Source organism: Amblyomma mixtum, chromosome 3, assembly GCF_055824585.1.
Source record: "Amblyomma mixtum isolate Tamu chromosome 3, ASM5582458v1, whole genome shotgun sequence".
NCBI lineage: Eukaryota > Metazoa > Arthropoda > Arachnida > Ixodida > Ixodidae > Amblyomma > Amblyomma mixtum.
The window spans coordinates 12,090,197-12,109,216 of record NC_143014.1 but is presented as its reverse complement, the minus strand read 5'-3'; the positions used below and the strand labels follow the sequence as shown (position 1 = coordinate 12,109,216).

At 44.1% G+C, this 19,020-nt stretch overlaps 1 protein-coding gene across 2 annotated transcripts; it reads right to left on the bottom strand.

Moving 5' to 3' along the window:
• Positions 1 to 11,088: 11,088 nt before the first annotated feature.
• LOC149349228 (uncharacterized) lies at positions 11,089 to 17,409 on the bottom strand. 2 transcript variants are annotated; one of them, XM_089578156.1, is made up of 3 exons: positions 17,274 to 17,409; positions 15,181 to 15,507; positions 11,089 to 13,199 (listed from the first exon to the last, which is right to left on the bottom strand). In XM_089578156.1, the coding sequence occupies exons 2-3, from the start codon at positions 15,287 to 15,289 to the stop codon at positions 12,904 to 12,906; spliced, it is 405 nt and encodes a 134-aa protein (XP_089434282.1). In that variant the 5' UTR covers positions 15,290 to 15,507; positions 17,274 to 17,409; the 3' UTR covers positions 11,089 to 12,903. The 2 variants fall into 2 exon arrangements, 1 of the variants encoding a protein (XP_089434282.1); XR_016289984.1 differs by lacking the exon at positions 11,089 to 13,199 and adding an exon at positions 13,208 to 13,361.
• Between the last annotated feature and the right edge of the window lie 1,611 nt (positions 17,410 to 19,020).

Below are 19,020 nucleotides of genomic sequence, written 5' to 3'. Positions count from 1 at the left end.
ATTCCAAAATGGCGTTTGTTTAGGTACATTTCTCGGTACTTTTTGTTGCAAAATTAGGTAAAAATGGCGTCGCAAAATTTTGAAACGTCTCTAGCCATAGTTTCTAGGTCGCTGGCGTCTCCACGGTTGCCACGGTGACCATCGTTGTCATCGCCAACGCCACGGTGGTTTGTTGACATGGCTGCGATGGCTGTTTACCGCGCGGTGCATTGACGTGTGGAGTAAGTGCTGCCGTGAAAGTCATCAAGGGTTGGTGCAATGGCGAGTAATATTGACCGCGCTAACGTCCGGACTTGTACCCCAGTGCCCTAGTGTTGTCTTTATTATGCAAGTTTGCAGTGCGACCTGTTCCAGCCGTGGTATGATATCGGAAGCCCCTAGAGACGTTTAGCAAGGCGATGCTTGACTGAATTTGAGGTCACTTCAGTTCTCTTCGGCGCCTTTCGGTATTGTATCTTGTGTTTGAACATTGCCTCCTCTACAAGGAGGCAATGGTTTGAAGCATTGGATGAGTGTCGAAAATTATGTTTCCTTGTGTTGCGCGTAACTGATTCTGACCTCTACGTACTGATAGGATGAGCTCGTATGCATAAAAATGGTGGGTACTGCGAGCCATTTGGCAGTTGCGGTACATATATGCTATGTTCCTGGAGTCCTGCATGTGTGCCCACCGGCGACAAGCTATGCTAAAAAAAATTAAAATACGGAAGGAAGGCGGACTGGACATACTACGCTAGCCTTTAAAAGGACAACACATCTTAGACAGGTTTGTGTACGAGTTGATGCAAATAACAGTGAACAAAGCTGCAACAATACTGCTGTCTTTGTATGCCTCACATGACCTGAACACATCCCTGACATCACAGTCGATCGTCGTTCGGTTGTTTAAGCTACAGCAGTGCGAGAGAAAAAATGCAATTATAAATATATTGCCTCTTGTCGCAATCCATGCAGCCGTCTAGTCTTTCTAAAGTACTGCGCATCATTCTAACCGAAAGAAACAACTAAAATTTTGTTGTCTCTACTCCTTTAATACCTACTGGGCCTTGACAATATAAAAAGCACCTAAACATATCAGCGAACTGAGCTGTCAACCTTCAAAAATGTATCCACAAGCTCTTTTCACATTGTGCTTTTAAATATGTTGCCTCATACTCGTGATATACATATGTTCTGACTGTGCACATATACAAAAACAGTAATTCAGGAACCAGCAGACCCACCTATTCAGCAGCATGGCAAGCGAAGAATGAAAATTAGAATGCAGCTAGAAAGAAAAGGCACACAGCTTTTTCAGACCTTCTAATTTGAATACTTCAAACTTATGTGGCCAACTGTAAATGTTTCCTTACTGAAATCCCACACTCCTTTAGACGTTTGCCGTAAACCAGAGAAAAATTTGTCAAAATGCTTCCCTCTAAAAGGAACAACCAAATATAAGCAGACAAGCCATGTTTACATTTCATGCATTTTTAAGCTCTTCACTGTATGCAGAGAAGCATGTCACATGCATGGCATGTTGATGTTTGGTTTATGCTGCTTCTTCACTTTATATTGAAAGGTCATGGCTAATCTTTTTTTGTGTGTGTGTCCATTGCCCCACAGAGCTGCCATCTATGGAGCAAGCTTATTTGCATTTAAAGGTCGCTTGCCTAGTCACTGCTGACTCCACACAAAACAGATTTTCCCCTCAAAACTGGCAACGTGCAGTAAAAGCAGGCATGCAATTAATGTGACACCTCATACACTTCGTAATGATGCAGTGGCCTACATAAGGCCAAGCCAGCATGCTATTCATGTATGCGCACAAATTATATTCACTTATACAATGCTAATGTCAAAAAGAAACCCTTCTAGCTACAAATGTTAATGCAGCGCATTACGGCATGCATGGCATCCAACGTCTCTGTACAACATACTTTTACTAATAAGGCTAAAACAGTGCACCTGCACAAGGATGAAGGAAGATGAGACAAGACGCAGCATCTTCCATATGCAGGCGTGCTGTTTTCGCCTTATTATGTCATACCAACTTGCCCATCAGTCTGTGTTTTTACTAACTGCTGCAGCAGAAAAAACAGCTGTGAAATTTGGAATGCATTCATGGCGTCTAGAAATTGAAGCTCAGAAAATGTAACACACAGCAAGTGCAAGAAACTGATCATCCGGAGTGTTTACGTTTCTCTCTGTGTTGTGTTTTACTTACCATGCAATAACCCAACATTGTTTCCAAACAAACCCAAGGGCCACTCTGGCTACGCGGATGCTGAAAGCCTAAGTCAAGCCTCCCACTTCATCACAAACCATTACAGAAATGACAGAGCAAGAAAAACAAGTTTCGGCCTTGTCTGGCTTTATTCCAATGCTGAACGTTACAAGAAATACACCAAGAACCACACGTTCTACTTAATGAGTATAAAAACACTTCACCAAATAGATAAAAGAAAAGCAGCTTTCTAGATATTCAAAGGTTCGGTGGTGTGACCATACTACGACATTTGCTAAACGCCTATCAGCGAAGAAAGCGGCGTACAGTTCATGTGGCACGATGCGTCGCGTTGCGTGAATTAAGTCTCTCCGTGGGCAACGCTACGGCGTCGTACAAAGCAGCTGTGGCCTACCGTGTGCTTTGCGCAACATGGGTGTCAACGCGAAGTAATCCATTACAGCTTGGCTATTTGGTGGGTAGACACTGCAGGCATATTAAACAAGAGTTGGAGTCACATAAAGTGAACAGGCAGCGATTATATCTCTTTTTGCATGCCTCATGTGACCTGAACATGTATCTGACTTCAGAGCAGTCATTCGGCTGTTAAAAACCGAAACCAGATGACACGAGAAAAAAAAATTAAATTGTAAATTATTTAGCTGCCAAAGTTAAAATCCACATGGTGGCTTGTGTACAGCATTGCCTAGTGCATCACTGTAAAGGTAAATGTGCATCCAAAAATTTGGTTTCTCTACTCCATTAAAGATGTAGCCCATGACATGTTTGTGGCAGACCTTTGAGTTCATCATTCTTTTATGAGAGTTGTGAAACTGGCTCACTAGAGTGTAGCATATCAGGAGTCAGAGTGTTACTGGAGTACTCTGACCTCATGGTGATTAAAATAGAAGAAAACTAGTTGAGTCCACAAAGAATGAGGTGCTCCTTTCAGAAGCAGAGCTGCTGTGAAGAATGTTCTATGAAAAGACAACCATCAGCTCTTTGCTACATTTCAGGTTATTATTTTCTTGAAGACCTAGTAATGGGTATTACAGAAATGATAAGAGGTATGTTACAGAAATAATTGGTACCTGCATATTAGCACGACAAGGGGTGACTAATAGAATTTTTGTAGGGGTCTATAGAATTTTGCCTCCATCGAAATGCGACCGCCACAGCCGGGATCGAACCCACGTCTTTCGGGTCAGCAGCCAAGCACCATAACCTCTGAGGCACCGCGGCGGCCAGTGATTTTCTATTACTGGCCCTCGGTACGGTGGGTTCACGGTTTTGCGGTAGAAATGTTATTGGTGTATGCCTGTTGTGCATATATTGGCTGAATATTTTTGTTCAAAGTAGTGCAAAATTTGTGAGTTCTTTTTTCTCTTAGAATCCACAATTCATACTGTGGCACTTGTATGACACCTTGATAAAACTAGCCAAAAATTATAAGCTTAAGTGTGTAGCAAACCAAGAAGGGCATGGGACAATTATAGTAATTTAGATAGAGTGGGGAAGTTGTCTATCGTTAATTTTTAGATTGCAGATATAGTAAAAGTAGACGATACCTAGGCAACATGTAAGACATAAAGCAGAGACCTGGACTTTTGGTTGCTTATAATGTGGTCAGCCGTTGCCCCGCCGCAATAGCTGAGTGGTTAGGGTGCCCGCTGCTGTTCCCAAGGACGGGTTCGATCCCAGTTGCGGCAGCTGCCTATCAGTGGAGGCGAAATGCTAGGCGCCTGTGTACTGAGTGACATCAGTGCTCGATAAAGAGCACCATGTGGTCAAAATTAATCCGTAGCGCTGCACTATGGCGTTCCTCATAACCCATGTTGCCTTCGGACGTTAAACCCCATATTCTATACCATACCATAACTTTGACGTGTTCTGTGTGCTTGACCATTTAAGCTGCAGTAATTGCTGAGCACTTGTTGAGTTTTCATGAGTATTTTTATGTGCAAATGCACAATGTGTGACGGGGTGCATATCGACAATTACGTACGCATGGCACTCATGCTAAGACTGGCGTGCATGTGAATATTCGTGTCCATCGTGTAAATAAACGGAAGTTGCATAAATAGTGAACTAAATGTAGTGTCAAAATGTCTGTGAAGAAAAAATTCTCATGTTTGCATGTGCTGTTGAGTCATTTTGATTGTAATGGCAAGCGTGGTTACGTTCAAGATTGCAGCAATATCTCGGCACATTATGATTTTGAATGGTAAAATTTTGTCTCTCTTGCATCTGTTGCAGTTTCATGTAAGGTGGACGCACACAGTTTCAACACTGCTGCCAACATGATTTGTGTGAATGGCTTTATTGTACACTGTTGGGAGTAAGGCTTCTAGTCCATCCGAAGTGCTCTGATGACAAATACCTTTTATAATGGTACTTGTGGTTGTTTCATGTCATTAAAACTAAACTCAAATAATAAATAATGTGAGTTGCATAAGTGAAAGTTATGTGACAGCTTTGTTCATGACAGTACATTTGGTTCGGTTCAATCTGCTATAATGATAGAAGACCGTTCTGCTTTGAAACAGCAAATTGACATGCATTCAATTAATAAGCTTGGGATGAGCAACAAGAGAGAAAGCGTACATATTGTTGACGATGCAATGTTGACCCTTAAGTGCCCCTGTTACGTTTTCAGTTTTGTTGCCTTAATTTTCTTATGGTCGCGCCGAGCTACCCGATTTAGAAAACTGCCAAAAAATAGTCGCACGTCCTAGCTTTAGTCAAAACCACTGATCTCCACTAGGGGAGCTGGATGCCGCATCGGGCGCCCGAAAGTGAAGCCACCGGAAGTAAGTGGCCTTGTCCCGGAAGTCAGCCTTTGGCAGTGCATGAAATCGGAGCTGAGCACGGTTTTTCAGTTCCAGTTTTGTTTTCCCACTTAGCATTTCGTCTTTTCGCCGTTCTCGTCTTTTTCCATGACAATGCCCACCTTTTGCGCCGCCAACTGAGCGAGGAGACCAGCGAAGTCATCGGGAAGGACGTTTCAAAAATAAGGGCCCATTGCATTTCAATGGGGCGACACTAGCAGACGACAGGACGTCGCTACACGCAGCAAGTATGGAGCCTCGTCTACTCGGCTCGGTGTCGTCTCGTTTGCCTAGCTTCGCCAACTCTGCTCTTTACTGCGATGCTTGTTCCCACGCTCAAGCCCAAGTTATGCTATCAATGGGGGATAAATATAAGAAAGAATAGGTTGAAACATTCCGCAGGCAGCTTACTTTGCAGCGACCATTTTACCGAATTATATTTAGACCGAACCGGAGCGAGGGCTAGGCTTACTATCTTGTGAGGTGTCGACGGTGTTCGGTTGGTTCATATTAGCGCCTCCAAAAGGTATGGTACTGCTTTTTCGACGGAGCGTGTCATGTACTGTTTCGTGTTGTTGCAAGTTAAGCCTGAATGGTCTTTAATTCGTGGTGCTTGGTGCAGTTGACTTCTAACAGCGCTTCTCACGCGCACTGCACCATTCGCCTTTCTTGTCAGTCGTTCCTCTCGCGCTGTGCCTTTTCTTTACTGCACGAAAATTCGGTTTTAAGGTCATCGTCATTCCACTACTTCTCCTTTACGCTCGGAATACAAGAACCAGGCAAGAACATAGTGTTTAATGCACGTACCCCTTTGCCGAGGCAGGGTGAGACCTGCATGCCTGTTTTCTTCACTTTCGCAGAAATTACAGGGTTCTGCACACAATGCTCACATTTCTCGCGTCCAGCTTGCTTGTTTCTTTCATATAACAGCAGACATCACACGAAAACAACGCAAAAAACTGAGAACGAAAGGGCGAAAGACGCGACTTTTTGCATTGAAATACACAGCAGACACCCGACTTCCGGGACAAGCGGTCCAACTTCCGGTGGCTTCACTCGCGCTCGTCTCGGAAAGCGGGAATGCGGCATCCAGCCACCTAGTGGAGATCAGTGGTCAAAACCAAGGAGGAGAAAACATGCATATTTATATTTTCGTTTTATTTTTATGAATCAATTTTATTGGCGTTTCCTTTGAATGAGTGTGTTGATTTTCGTCAACTGCATAAATGACTTTCTTATTTATGTTGCAATTTTTAACGTTTAATGCTTTTTTTTCTAGTTTATTGCTGGTTTCGGCTATTTGTATTTAATTTTCTTTGAGGGAACGCGCGATGATGATGATGTTAGCGCTCTTACAGCGCTCCCTACAGTCAGTTAGCAAAGAAAAAAAACAAGGCGGTTGTTTACGTACATGTTTACGTACGTTCGAATCGCGGTCGGCGGCTGTTGCGAGTGAAGTATTCGTCGGTGTCTCGTCTTTGTGGCGTGTGTAGTTCTTTAAATTTGCCCCTTTTTTGTTTGTGACCAGTAGACCGCCTATGGAATGCGTGTTTACCTCCCATGCGTCCCTAAAGGTGAGTGAGCAGGACGCAAGCCCGCGCCGTCCAGTACTGGCGTCCCTGATCTGGGTGTTTCCAGCTCATTCTGGAAAATATCTGTGCATATAACTCCTTGTTATAATCATCACGATGCAGTGTGTGGGCTGTTATATGTCGTCGCATTGACTTTCTCATGATGCAAGGGTTGGAGAACATTGCAGCATGTCGTTTCCAGCCCGCCTTCGATCCTTCAAGACACTGATCTGGACACCAAATGGCGACAGTACCAGTTGACAACTGTTGTGGGTGCGAGGTGGCGTAGATCTGCTAGATCACAGAGAGAATCAATTGCCGGCAGAATAATCGCAAGACTAACCCACCTGTGGCTCGCAACCACCTCGTGGACTGAAAAATGCTCGGGACAGAGCGAAGCAATAAAGCTGCAATAAAGCTGCACGGTGCGAACGCTAGATACGTTGCTTACGTCTCATGTTGTACCTATCTGAATTGAGTGTTCTGGAATGCACTGGTAGTGTGTACTTCTGCTCTTGGGACCGAGTCGTCCCTCATGGCGCAGAGTGTGCACTGAACGCATGTGCATACGCTGGGCGGCGCACCTTAAAAATAAAATTGTTTCCATGTTCACTGCATGTTTTGAAAGACACATGAGTTCTAAGGTAATCCTCTGAGTTCACGTTCTGTTGGTATAGTCTTATTTGGTCTGTGCAATCAATGACTCTGTGCCCACATACTGTCAAAAAGCAAGATTTGTCAGATCTTTGTCAGCCAGAGATGATGTGCTAGCATGCATAAATTAATATGTAGCATCGTAACAGTGTGACACTGAACACTTTATTAAGATGTACTAGCAAGTAATTTCGATGTTTGTGTAAGCCAGTGTATTTGCCTTCATTGAAAAAGATATTCAAGAAAGTGTTTTGGTGTTCTTATGAGGCGGGACAGAACTTGTGTACAAAGTATGTGATAGCCAAGTGGTCAGGGCGAAATGTCACCTATCACTGCCTCTCGCCGGGGCAGTTAGCTCTCTGGAATTCTTTACTTCAACATACTGCAAAACTAAAATATGTGAAGAGCTGCGCTCAAATTTCGCTTTACCGACTGTAGTTATTGGCTGTCGTTTTTTTTTTTTTTGCACGTGGTTTACTGCTGATACAATAACACACATGGCTCAGTCTGTGCATTGTACTGCGTGCTACTTACTGCATGCAATGCTTCAGAAGCAAGGGTTCGGGCAAGTTGTTTGTTCTAGTTAAGGTTGGTCGCCGAACAGAAAGGGACGACACGGGAACCAGACACACAGCACCGACTATCGAGATTTCTGTCAGTGCTGTGTGTCCGGTTCTCGTGTTCGTGCTGTCTTTATTTCTTTGCAATGTGACCAACCTTAGCTTCAAAAGCAGTCTTCGCACTATGTATAGGGAGGGTGCACATGCACTGCTGATTGCAACCAGCCACATTGACATGCTGCACAGAGAGGGCCGGGTAATAAGCGTGTCCATTTTGTGCTCGTGTCTGTGTACGGCACCTGGTGCTAACTGCTCGCTATACTGCACATTTCAATTTAGGTGCCAAATGTACTTCCTTGTGATGCAGTGTGTGCACACCAGGGAATGATCTCGCATTTTGCATGGCGCAGCGAGTACTCCTCTCCTTAACATGTAACAAACTGTAGCTGACTTTCAAAAATATCATTTTAGTGCATCAGCTTCAGAACCCCCCATGTTGGAATAATCCGTCGGTCTGAAGCCTCAGGTGACAGAGTGGAGGGAGTGAAATCCACCTTCACGAAATTGCAGGGAAGAGGGAAGGAGAGAGGGCGGGAGGAGGCGGTTGGCAAGCGGTTGCAAATCAGAGTCGAAGGGTGGAGAGAGTGGATGTGTCACTGATGGATGGAATTTCATCGGGTGAGTGGAGTGGGGGTGTCACGTAGTGATTGATGGTACCCATTCGTACAGTCTGACCCTGTCAGCGGCTGCTCGGTCCGGCAGGAACATAATGCTAACTTTGGCTTACGAGGTTTAACGTCCCAAAGCGACTCAGGCTATGAGGGACGCCACAGTGGAGGGATCCAGCAATTTCGACCAACAGTGGTCCCTAACGTGCTCAGACATCGCACAGCATCTGGGCCTGTTGTGTGTCACCATCGGAATACAACTGCCGCAGCCGGGATCATACCAGCGTCTAATGGAATTTGTTTAATTTTGTCATTACACTCACAGTAAGATTAGTCTTTCCCAAGTACAAGTTTATTATTTATTTATTTATTTATTCAGGTACCTACAGCGCCCGTTGAGGGCATTTTTGTAGGGGGGATACAATTGCAAAGCATACATTGTCATGCAGATGACACTGCGTACAAAACAAACAAACAAACAATAAAAATACAACGCATTCCAATACTGAGCAAACTTATAACAAAAGAACCATGAAAGCAAGACGCAAGAAAAGTTAATTCAACAAAAGTTGCGACAGAGCATTTTCAAAAGATTGTATTTAATGTCAGAGTCCAAGGAAGGGCAACTTTCCAAAGCCACAGCTGGGCTTGTAGGGCGTAATTCAGCAGCATTAACATCCTTTAGAATCAATTAACGGGTTTGTACTATGATTACACAATGGACACGATATTTATCAAGGCAAACAATGGCAGCGTATATATGCCTGCAAATGTTTAAGTCAAGAATAGTATCTGCTAGCTTATTAAAAATATATCATTTGTAAAATGACCGTCCAACTTCTCAGAAGTACCAAATCTGTGGAGAAATACAAATTGCAGATTGCCAATATGCCTAGGAAAATACATTTTGGCTGTCAAAAAAGGATTAGGAGCACTTTATTATCAATTACGTGAGGATTGTGGAAAGATCGGTCGGGTCACACCCAGTAGTGCAAAACATGAACCCTTAGAAAAGATGTGAAGTTGTGGCGCCTATGCACTCATATGCTGTGCATAATGGGCTGCCTTGCATTACCATAACCTGTCCAGGTAGACTGCCACAAGTCAATAAAAATCTCCGATATATACAACCGCAGTTTTCAGTTAGGTAGACATTTTATTTGCGACATTCTTAATCTAGCTGGCAGGCTATCACCAGCCCGAGGTGAATGTGATGTGCAGGATGAAACGGATGCCATATCTGGATACTGGAGTAAATGTGATGTGATGAGCCTTGGGAGCATTCCTCTTCACATGGCGCCAGGCAGTCTTGCGGCCACATAATACGGCTGACATTGCTTCATTCTGTAACCTGTAATACCGCAGTTACTTGCATCATGGATGCAGTTTCTTGTGGGAAAAAATTAGAATGGTAAGTTTGGTGCATTTATTACATGGTGTAAAACATGGTGTGCTCAGTTGAACTTTCCCCAGATTTTGATTATTGATGTAGGGAAAGCATTTATTATGCAAATGCATCCATTATTTAAGTAAATATGGTGTACGAAAACCTGGAATGGAAACAGAAATCAGCATCTGCAGGATTGAAACAAATTCCTAACAACTTTGCCACAGCACCATACCCATGACTGCCAAGCCATATTTTAGCCCCTAGCCTTTCACTCTACACTGTCCTTAATCTGTTCATTCCCAATGGGCCAGACATGAGGCCATATGGCACTCAGGTATCCGTATCTGCCTATATGGACATGCCACGTTGTCTACTACACATCTTTTTAAACACTTGTAGCAACAGTGTCAGTTTTCTCAGAGGCATGAAACTTTGTTACGATTAGTTTTATGACACACCCAGCACATTAACAGGCATTCTAGCCAAATTATAATTTCGTTGCAGTTGGGCTTTGAAGCATTTTTCATTAATGAGTAAAAGGAAATGACATTAACTGGGCTCTATATGTTTCATCTAAGCTGCCTTCTCGACAAATAGGGGCATGTTAGAATTTCTAGGCAACAAAGTTGGCACAGTGTTCCCATCACACAACAGAAGGCTCATTGCTTGGAAGGCTGGTGGAGAGACACTGTGTAAGAGCCAAGCAAGTTCATTTATGAAGTTCTTTATCATGTGAGGGAAGGCTATTCACGGCTGTTTCTACCATGGCAATATAAGTTCGTGTCACAAATTGCACCAGCAATGTTCTGAAAAATGAGTAATACTGTTTTTCTGTTGCAGCAGTATTCTCTTTGCAAAATAAGATGAGTAGTAGTTTTGCGCGGCAGCTTTCAGTGTGCAAGATGACAGCTACAGCTTAGCCTTTTGTCAAGAATACTTTTTCTCATATGCATTGCAGAACTGCAGAACCACATATTGTCAACTGTCCTAAAAGGCAAGGTGTGTTGCTGGGCGAGTTGGTTGGGGTACATCTTGAGAAAAACAGCACTTGCAGACAAAGGAAACGAGAAGGACACACAACTGCGCTGTTTTTTTTTTTGTGTCCTCCTTGTTCTGGTCCTTTGTCTGCAAGCGCTGTTTTTCTCAAGATGTCCTAAAAGGGCGGTGCACTGTGACAGCATGACGCAACAAAGAGGAATGCAGCATGGAGCGACACTTCATACTAATTTTATTGAAGAGCGCATGCCTCTATGAGTGCATCACATGCAGACAAAATGAAATCAAGCAGGGATGACAAAGAAATAAAATTATAGTGAATGCAAGGCAGGTATGAACAAGAAAATGAGTGCACTAATTTCCCAAAGATGAAAAATGTTTGCCAATTGTCGGAAGTTCTCTGTTGAGCAGTGCCAGAGAGGGCGTACTTACACAAGCAGATTCTGAGTAGGGAATGAGGGGCCTGAAATATCTCAATTTCTTAATTGTCGGGTTTAACATTCGGGAGCGACACATGGGCTATGAGGGACACCATAATGGAGGTCTCTGGATTAATTTACACCACCTGGGGCCCCTTAATGCACGCTGACTTTGCACAGCACATGGCCATCTTTGTATTTTGCCTCCACTGAAATGTGGCCGCCATGGCCGGATCAAACCCACAGCCTTCGTGTAAGCAGTCTAAGAACGCCAGAGCCACTGAGGCGCCGTGGCGGGATGAGTTCTCCATTCCTAGGAGGAAAGTTTCGGGAAAAAGGAATGACTAGACAAGAAATACCAGAGGCCTGTAGTGTACCCTCAATGGGGCTGCTTGATATGGGATATGATGGCGCACCTTTCTCATGACCATGTGGGCTTCAAGAAAATTAGCAAATGACACTCCTCTTCCCTGCTGTGTCTTGAGCTTGCTATGCTAAAGCACTTTGTCAGAATAGCCCACCAACTAGCTCGTAACATAATCCTAATCCCTCACCTGAAATCTGCCATCTTCAGCTGGCAGGGCCTACAAACGCCAGCACAGTCAAATGCTACTTTCTGGCTGCTCTGCATCTGGCACGAGTGTAGCTCCATTATAGCAACAGCATGCATGTGCTTGCACACGTGCACATGCGTTGCATGGTCAACACGTACTTGTGTACATGTTGTGGCAAGCCTCGCACTGCTCACAATGAAGCTCACAGCCACTGCACGATTTGCTAGTTCTTTCCACTGTGTGCTTGAAGTTCACCAAACTTTGTGACTTTACATGCCACTGGCTATCTCCCACTCTCTCAGTACTGGACTTAGAAAGCTCAATCCCCACTTTATGCTTCCTAAATAGGGCAGATTTGCGGTGGTCTGCTCCTTCTTTGACACCTGTTGTTAAGTTTTTCGGATGTGAAATTGAAGAGTACTTTGATTAACGTATCCAATCACCCATTTACCTTGCCACCAAAGTGAGAGTACTTCAGTGCCTTGTGCATTGACTCCAAGGGATTATTTGTTGTTAATCCAATGTACTAGTAAGCCCACTGACATGCCCTCTTTGCGTATGTTTTCTCAAAATTTCTGACGAAGCCAAAGGCAATTAAGCTGACGCTCTTTAGAGTGGATACCAAGATGTGCAGGGAGCAATTGTTGAGACTCAGTCTCATCTGTCCACTTCATCAGAGTGTGTCGCATGTCCCTTGTTGTACTCCTGCAGTCCTTGTTTGTGACTGTATTCAGGTGCGTGCTCCAGTTGTGTAGCACCTGCCAGCTGCAAAGCAGTCGACTCCTCAAGGGACCCATCACCTGCTCCCATGCATTGCCATAAACAGGGGCATCATCAGACATAAATGTCTGACACTGTATTGTGTTTTTTCTTTGATGGCCTCGAAAAACCTCACCACAGTGCCCCTGTTCACCCTTTTTGAAATCAAGTAGGCACACGGGATACCAGAGGCATCTTGAGAAATTGTGAGCAGGGTTGTCAGTTGGAATTAGTACTTATTTGTGCCATGGGTGGAGTCAATGCACAGTTTTGCTGCCCCCAATTCATAAAGGAGCTCTCATTGTGGGAACATCATTAATGCTAGCTCAAAGTCACCATCATGACTGTTGGGGCCACCCTTCTTCCTGTAATACAACAGTGGCAACTCATTTTCTGCCCTCATTTCTTCGACCCATAATTCAACACTCTTAAAATCGTCTGGATCTCTCTGCTCTGTTTTGCCAATCCTAAACTTATCTGCAATGTTACGGAGGTCCTTAGTGGTCACAAGTTTTATCCGTGGGCTTGATCCACTTGTACCTGCTCGGATGTTGTGCACAATGGTTTTTGCTGGCACTCCTTCTGCTAACCGGCCTGAAAATTGTACAGAAAAAAACTGTTAACATCTCTGGTTCATCTGCCTACAGCCGTGTAATAAAGTGACAAATACTTCTGGTCGGATTCCTTCGTCTTCCACTTTGTTCCTTTTTACAGGTGACACACAGTTCATCTTACTTTCATTTCACTTTTGTGGCACTGCAAAGCACACGACAAAATGGTTGTTTCAAAGCCAGATGGACTTTATTTTTATGAGCTTGAGTGTTTAAACTTGCATACAGCAATGCAAAACAGGGAAGTTATATACACCGTGTTATAAATGCAGAATATAACAGCACTGAAAATGTTGACAAGAAAAGAATAAGGACATGTGCTTCGTATCCTGTCCCGTTTCATTCTGCATATTCAAAAAATGCACCGATTCGCCTGACAGCAACCTTTAAAGGAGTAGAGACACCAAATTTTTGGACGCGATCTTTGTTTCTTTGGACTTGTGCACAAGACAATAGTGTGCACGAGTCACAATGTAGAATTCACTTACGCCAGGTGAATAATTTCTAAGTGAATATTTTTCTCATGCTGTTTCAGTTTCAACACCTGAATGACTTCTGCTAAGTCAGAGACAATTTGAGGGCATGCTAGTCATACATAAACTGAAATATAAATGCTGCTTGTTCGTTTTTTTTTGCGATTTCAACTCTTGTGCAGGCTTGTGTTTTATATTAGTGGTTTTTGAGGAAAGGAAATGGTGCAGTAACTGCCTCAACCATGCCATGAAGGAAAGAAGGAGTGAAAGAAGCAAGAGAGAAAGAGGTGCTGTAGTGGAGAGCTCCGTAATAATTTCGACCGCCTGGGGATCTTTGGGCACTGACACTGCGCAGCACGTGGGCACCTCTTGCCTCCATCGAAACTCAGCTGCCGCAACCGGGTTCTAACCCGGGTACTCCGGATTAGTAGCTGAACACTCAAACCACAGCCGTTCCTGCGAGCGTTACTGATGAAGTGCCAAAACAGCCAAATAATTCTAATTAATGAAAGTTCACTGCAGACGATCTGTCTTATGAGAAGAAACATGGCCCTTATACAACCATTAGACTGGTGGTGTTGCTTTGATCAGCAACAAACGCTTTTGACAGGCAGCCAAAAAAAGAGGCTAGCATCGAGTGCAACTGTCAGTCATTCAAGACACGTTTCATGGAGCTCAAGCAGACTTCTTACGGATGAAGTTCAACGTCAGCCGTTTGAGCGACAGACCTAGGATAGTCAATGAAACCAGCAGAAAAACAAAAGAACAGACATTGGAGTAGTTCAGTGCTAGATGACATTCCTAATTATGTTCAGTTCGAAAGACTGGTCCCCTTCCACAAAGCATCTCTAAACTAAACGGCATGAAGTTCGTACAGACTGTGCTGTGCATGCAATGTGCTGTGGATCAATTGTTTTTCACCCTTCGATGCGACCAAGTAGGCTCAAGTGAATTGCACTACAGTCAGATACAACTTGAGAACGAAGTGGCAGATGGCCCTTAAAGAAGACCCCCCAGTCAATGGTGTCAGCTGATTTTCATCAGTTAATCCAATTAAAGCCATAACTAATCCCCTTTCATCTGCCACCCTCCTGCAATGCTACCCCTAGGATTAACCATGACATCATGAGAATCGGTCCACGCCATTGGATGGCAGGCTTCCTTTGAGGGGCATTGGCCGCTGGGTTCTTAAGCTGTGCCCTACTATAACTTCTTCCGCCCCCTCGTTTTGTGGGACATGCCTTCTCCCACTTTACAATAGGCATTTTCGTGTTGTCCCACCTCTTTTGTGCCATAGATGCATCGCAGAAGAATAAAAATCATTGAAATGATCACTCGAGTTAATGAGCAATATCTTCCCCCTAAAATACATTTCTATTGCACTTTCGTCTCCCATTTATGAAAGGTTGGTGGAGTGTAGCTTCTAAACGTTTTCACATTCCGGTACAGTCAACACAGCATGCACAAATGCTTTGTACAAGAGTGGCTAACCTGCAAGCACTCTGGCATCATCCTGGGACAGCCTTTGGTGGCAGGCCTCATTGAAGAGTCCGTAGTGTTTCTTTTGAAACACTACATATACCTTGCCCTCTTTCTCCATGACCTCTAGAGTAGCAAAGCAGCGTTTGCCGATTTTGCAGCTTCCTTGCCCCTTTTCCTGCCTTTGGCGCTGTTCTATAGGAAGCTCTTCGTACGAGCCGGAACGTTGGCAGTGCAGGTAGCGTTTAAAAACCCTTGGTGCACATTCCTTTTTTCCTGTTGAAGCTATAAAATGGCAGCAAGTTTTGCTTTCTTCTCCGTCTTTCCAGGCGCAAAATCCTGAAACGGAAAGATTGTAAACTTAACTAAGCACTCCACATAGTATTAGTTAATTATAAGTGTGGAAGCACAATTCCGAACGGTAAACCCCGAGCAAGATCCTGCAATGTATGTGGGTTTGTGCCAAGAGCATAGCAACGGCGACATAGCAACCACAGCCTCACAGCAGCATTGCAACATAGTTATGACACGATGCCAACATATGATGTTAAGTCCATGACCACTCATGACTAAAGAGAAATTTTTAAAAATTGAGGCGTGAACAAAGGTGGGCTCCATTTTGATAAAAACGTGTACACAATGATAGCACATGAATAACGGCATAAGGCATCCTTAGAAAGCCAACAGTAAAGTAACAAGACAAGGCAATGTTCATGAAATTCTGCTTTTGCACGTTTATAAAATTTCGGCAAAACTTCTCTGTCAATTTTTTGTGTATCACACTACTTTCATTTTTTTTAAAAACAAGGCCAAATTAAAGTTTGTACTTTTTACATACACTAATGAAAAATGCATGTGCTGTGGAGTGGGCACATATGCAGTACTCTCGCACTACTACTGGCGCTCTGCCTCTGCCAAGTGTGCATGACAATCACAGATTTAGCTTCAAATTTTTAGCCTTTTGCCTGCAGTGCAGAACTGCATTTCCCAGCTTTTTTATTGTTTAGAAATTTATCAGTCATTCGCTTACTGTTTTTTCCTGCTATAGCGCATGGGGAACAATTTTTGGAGAAAATTAAGTTCAGGTTAAGTTATTACACGGAGTGTTACATGGAAGTATTTCAATTTTACTACACTCTGCAAAAACTCATTCCTGCACAGCAACCTTTTACATGGCCCTGTCCTTTGACCACAAATTCAGGTCAGCGCTGTTGACTTCTAAAGGCAGAACAATGCTGGGCATTCTTCCTACACACTTCTGCATGTTGTGATTGCCATGGCTTCAGCGCTGCTAAGCCAGTGCATGCCGCGACAATGTTGTGTGTCCTGTCGAGACATTGCAGGTGCCTGCAACAAAGCATAAGCAAGGCCTGTAGCAGCGAGTCTGCTGCAAGGACCAGTTTTTTTCCTGCAGTGGCCACTTTAAATATGAAAGAGAGTGCACTGCTTGTCACTTTGCTTATAGAGGAGCTAGGACACCAAAAAAAAAAATTCTGCAGACACACTTAAGACTGCTTACCAGAGAGAATGCCAAAGCATTACAGTGCACAGTCATGTTATGTTGCAGAATGACGAGTCATGAGTGCAAGGCATGACTATGCAACTTTGTACAAACTCTGCACGCCTTATGTTACTAGTAAAGTGCTGAGTCATGCTACACTTCAGAATGATTAGGAGTCAAAACTATGACTACCTAAACTTTGTACAAACTATACACCTTACATTACAAATAAGTGCAAAATGACTATGACAAGTCATGGCTTTCACAGGTTATAGTACGTTACGTTTCACATTTCACTCGAATGCCCGCAAAGGCTACCTTTGCAGATCTGTTGCACTAGACTAAGCCCATTAAAATCTTCATGATTCCTTTAAAAAACGTGCATGTCATCGTTTAGTTTTTGTGCACAAAACCACGTACAAGTTTCCCCAGGTGAGTGTAAGCCCGTAAATAAAAAAAAAAAACGCCCTTTGTGTTTACAAACTTAAAATGCGCGCACTCGAAAAGTCAAGAAACTGCAACTTTTCAATCGGTAATCTAAGCGCGCGACTGCATCACGCTTTGGCCCTTTATTGCTTTGATCACTGCGTGCGTGCATTCTTACCTTTATTAGAGTCGAAGACTAGATTCTCCACCTCTTCCTCGAAGTTGTGAAGAACGGCCGTGCCTTATTACATGTAGTTGTTGTGACTGGCAGAAGGATGAAAAGGAAATTGCATGGGCCTGCTTACACAAGCGTTTGCGGGTAGGTAGGCTGGAAACGCTGATTGGTGAAAAAAAATGTGACGTCATAGGTTACGTGATATGTAGTGACGTCATGTCCGGTTGGGGCCAGGCATGTTTTCTCTAGATTTTTCCCCGACACCGCTCGTCAGCGGACGGGGCTGCTCGCGAGGAGCCGAGAGGCGAGGAGGCAGCCTGCACTGCAGCGTTGCCTCCTCGGCGTGTGCCCGTTATGTCCTTCGACCCGCCGCGGTGGCTCAGTGGCTATGCCGCTCGGCCGCTGATCCGAAAGACGCGGGTTCGATCCCGGTCGGGGTGGTCGAATTTCGATGGAGGCTAAATTCTAGACGCCCGTGTACTGTGCGATGTCAGTGCACGTTAAAGAACCCCAGGTGGTCGAAATTTCCGAACCCCTTTCACTACGGCGTCCCTCATAGCCTGAGTCGTTCTGCGACGTTAAAACCCCAATAAACCATAAACCCATGTTCTTCAGAGCGCGCGCGAGATTAAAAAGCGCACCTGTCGCGCTGCGCTGTCATGCTGCATGCCTGCTTCTGTGCATTTCTTGCGGACTCCTTTCAATCATACTTAGCTATACTATTGACCAAAAGGCTTCTTAAACAGTTATTTCAAGTTTTATTGCTATGTATAAAGAATATGTTTGTAGCAGGTGCGTGAGCCCGAACAAAAGATAACTGTTTTTATTCCCCTTCAGTATTTCTGCTTATCGAGACTTGAGCATTTATATGTCAGTACAACTTTTTTCAGGCATCACAACTGATGTTTCGATGTGTTTGGTATATATTCATCTTCAGACATTTCATGTCTGTTGGGTAAAAAAAAATATACGAAATAATACTTGACTGCATCAATTGTGACTGAGGCAACTAGCATCACGTATAGCGTGCTCTTGAAATTCCTCTAGCTGTTGCACAGAAGTCTGTAATTGACTTCATTGTAGCTTCATACTTGCACCATTTAAACTCTGCACATAGCTTTTTTTTTTTCACAAAAGGAAATGTGATTAGGTTTCTGAATAGAGCTGTGCACGGGCCGCAATTTCGAACCCGCGCCCGGCCCGGGACCTAACCTACCGATAGGAAGACCGGCCCGACACTGAAGGACCCTGAGCACGCTCGTGCTCGGCCCGACCTGCAAAGCGGCGACGACACAAAAAGAGAATTTCAGAAAAAATAGTTTATTTCAATGACATTCCAATTTTGACCTCGCATTCCAGATCACAGTTTGGGATTATACACAACGCATAAAGGTATAGATTTATCACTCTAAATATGCAAGTTGTTCATTGATGATGGCTTGATCGAAACAAGAGCGGCGCTCTTTCATTACGAATCCTGCGGCGCTGAATTTTTTCTCGCTGCTTGAATTGGTGGCCGCAACGGCTAATACTTTCATAGCAAGAAGAGAAACGCTTGAAGTACGAAGGGGAATGACAGACGTGGTGTCGTAAGCCATGGATGGCGTGCCACGACAGGAAGACTTTTTGACTTGTCAGAGGATAAGCGAGCAAATAAGCGACAGGGCGGCGCTATCCTGCGAATGCCGATGTGGCCGCGACGCCCCTGCTTCTACTGTTCACGGGAAGGCACGGTGCTGTGTTCACTTCG